This window comes from Arachis stenosperma, chromosome 6 (genome assembly GCF_014773155.1).
Source record: "Arachis stenosperma cultivar V10309 chromosome 6, arast.V10309.gnm1.PFL2, whole genome shotgun sequence".
Classification (NCBI taxonomy): domain Eukaryota; kingdom Viridiplantae; phylum Streptophyta; class Magnoliopsida; order Fabales; family Fabaceae; genus Arachis; species Arachis stenosperma.
This window is the reverse complement of record NC_080382.1, coordinates 65,506,556-65,508,351: the sequence shown is the minus strand read 5'-3', so window position 1 is coordinate 65,508,351 and position 1,796 is coordinate 65,506,556. Positions and strand designations below refer to the sequence as shown.

Below are 1,796 nucleotides of genomic sequence, written 5' to 3'. Positions count from 1 at the left end.
AAAATATCGGTCGACGCAAGAACAGTCCAACACTGGATAGAATTTGACCTTGGCTCTTATTGATAGTCATTGCAAAACACAAGTTTATAGGAAATTATCTCCATTGAAATTTGAAAGGTATCCCAGCGTCACTCGGAATTAAATTCATCCGAGGAATGAAAACTTTATCTCCAATGTGACTCCCTGAGACAATCTCAGCTCCAATCACATTTGTTCCTAGATCTCAAACAATAAGGCGAGTACCATTGCATAAGCCACCAGCTGGATCAATATTTCTCAACAAAATAATAGGCACACCTTTCTTCAATTTCAATAAGTGATTCGGTAACCCTGAACATTTTATTTGATTCAAAAACTCAGTATTTATCCAATCAACATCAACGTTACAATAAGCATCACTACCACATATAGAATCAGCACTTAGATACTCTTTTTCTGTCCCAGGTAGCAATTGAACAATGTGATCATTGATTGCTTCAACAATCTCTACTGTTAGAGCTAATATGGCTCTGTCTTGGAAAAAATCAGTATCATCAAAGTTTCTAACTATGTCAGGATAAAGTGCATTTATAATATCATCAATTAGATTATCAGAAAGAAAAATCAGAAACTCATTTGAAATTTAAACTAAAAGCTTTTCATTAATTATTGTCCCAATACGCCCTTCTCCAATATGAAGAATCCAATTGAAAAATCTTTTCAATTCTTCCAGATTTGATTGATTTGTAGCACTTTCTAACCGCATATTTTTTGTCAATGTCAACACTTCAAAGTGCTTCCAAAGAATTGAAGAATTGATTGATGCCATAACAATCTCAACACGAGAAGCTTTAGGAATAACAGGTAAAACCTGTCGAAAATCACCTCCAAGAACCATGATTTTTTCTCCAAAAGGTAGATCTTTGTAAGACACTAAAATCGACGTCATTATGTCTCGAAAATTTCTGTCTAAAGCTTCAAATGCCAACTTGTTAGTCATTGAAGCTTGATCCCAAATTATCAGCTCAGCAAGTCGAATTAAATCAGCCTTAGGACTATCTTTCGAAAATCTACAAATAGTATCTTCATTCAATTCAATTGGAATACCAAATATAGAATGAGCTATCTTACCACCAGGTAACAATAATGAAGCAATTCCACTTGAAGCAACATTAATAACAATTCTTCTTTGAGAACGCAATTTGACAGATAAGATTCTATACAAAAAAGTTTTTTCAGTCCCACCGAACCCATAAATGAAAAACAACCCGTGTTCCTTGTTAGTAACACAATGTATAATCCTATCATAGATTGACTTCTGTTCTTTATTCAACTTTGAAAAATTTGAATCGTGTTCTTCAAGCATCACAGAAATGTCATATTCTAATTTACACAACACCATAGAATTACTAAATTGTGAGACCAAATTAACATTAGGAAGCGGCATACCAGAAAAATCTCTTAATGGTTTTCCATTGGCCTGTAGCAATTTCTCTATCTCCATTAGACAAAATGTTTGTAACTCTTCGTCAGTCATTGTTATTCCTGCAATATATTTTTTTTCAGTTAGTAAATTCATCAAGATATCAAAAACTTGTATTGTTTGAAAATTTTCCCTATCATGCTATGTATGTATTCCAAACTTTGTGCATATCATTTTCTATTTATTTATTGTTAAGAGTTTTTCTTAATCCTATAAATAAAAAAGATAAACTAAAGATTAAGTAAATACCTGAAAAATGAAGCTCACTTTGCCTGTAATAAATGATATCATCAGATAAATATTTTCAAGTTTGATTCCAAACTAAAACGGGCCT

At 32.4% G+C, this 1,796-nt stretch overlaps 1 protein-coding gene across 1 annotated transcript; it reads right to left on the bottom strand.

Annotated features, from left to right (window-relative positions):
* Positions 1-223: 223 nt before the first annotated feature.
* LOC130934133 (uncharacterized) lies at positions 224-1,516 on the bottom strand. Its single transcript, XM_057863722.1, has 2 exons — positions 661-1,516; positions 224-546 (listed from the first exon to the last, which is right to left on the bottom strand). Exons 1-2 carry the CDS (start codon positions 1,514-1,516, stop codon positions 224-226), a joined length of 1,179 nt encoding a protein of 392 aa, XP_057719705.1.
* Positions 1,517-1,796: the final 280 nt, after the last annotated feature.

Coding starts and splice junctions, on each gene's coding strand:
- LOC130934133 (XM_057863722.1), bottom strand. CDS start 1,516: ATGACTGACGAAGAGTTACAAACATTTTGTCTAATGGAGATAGAGAAA. Junction 547..660: donor TCTTCATATTGGAGAAGGGC/GTATTGGGACAA, acceptor ATCCTGACATAG/TTAGAAACTTTGATGATACT.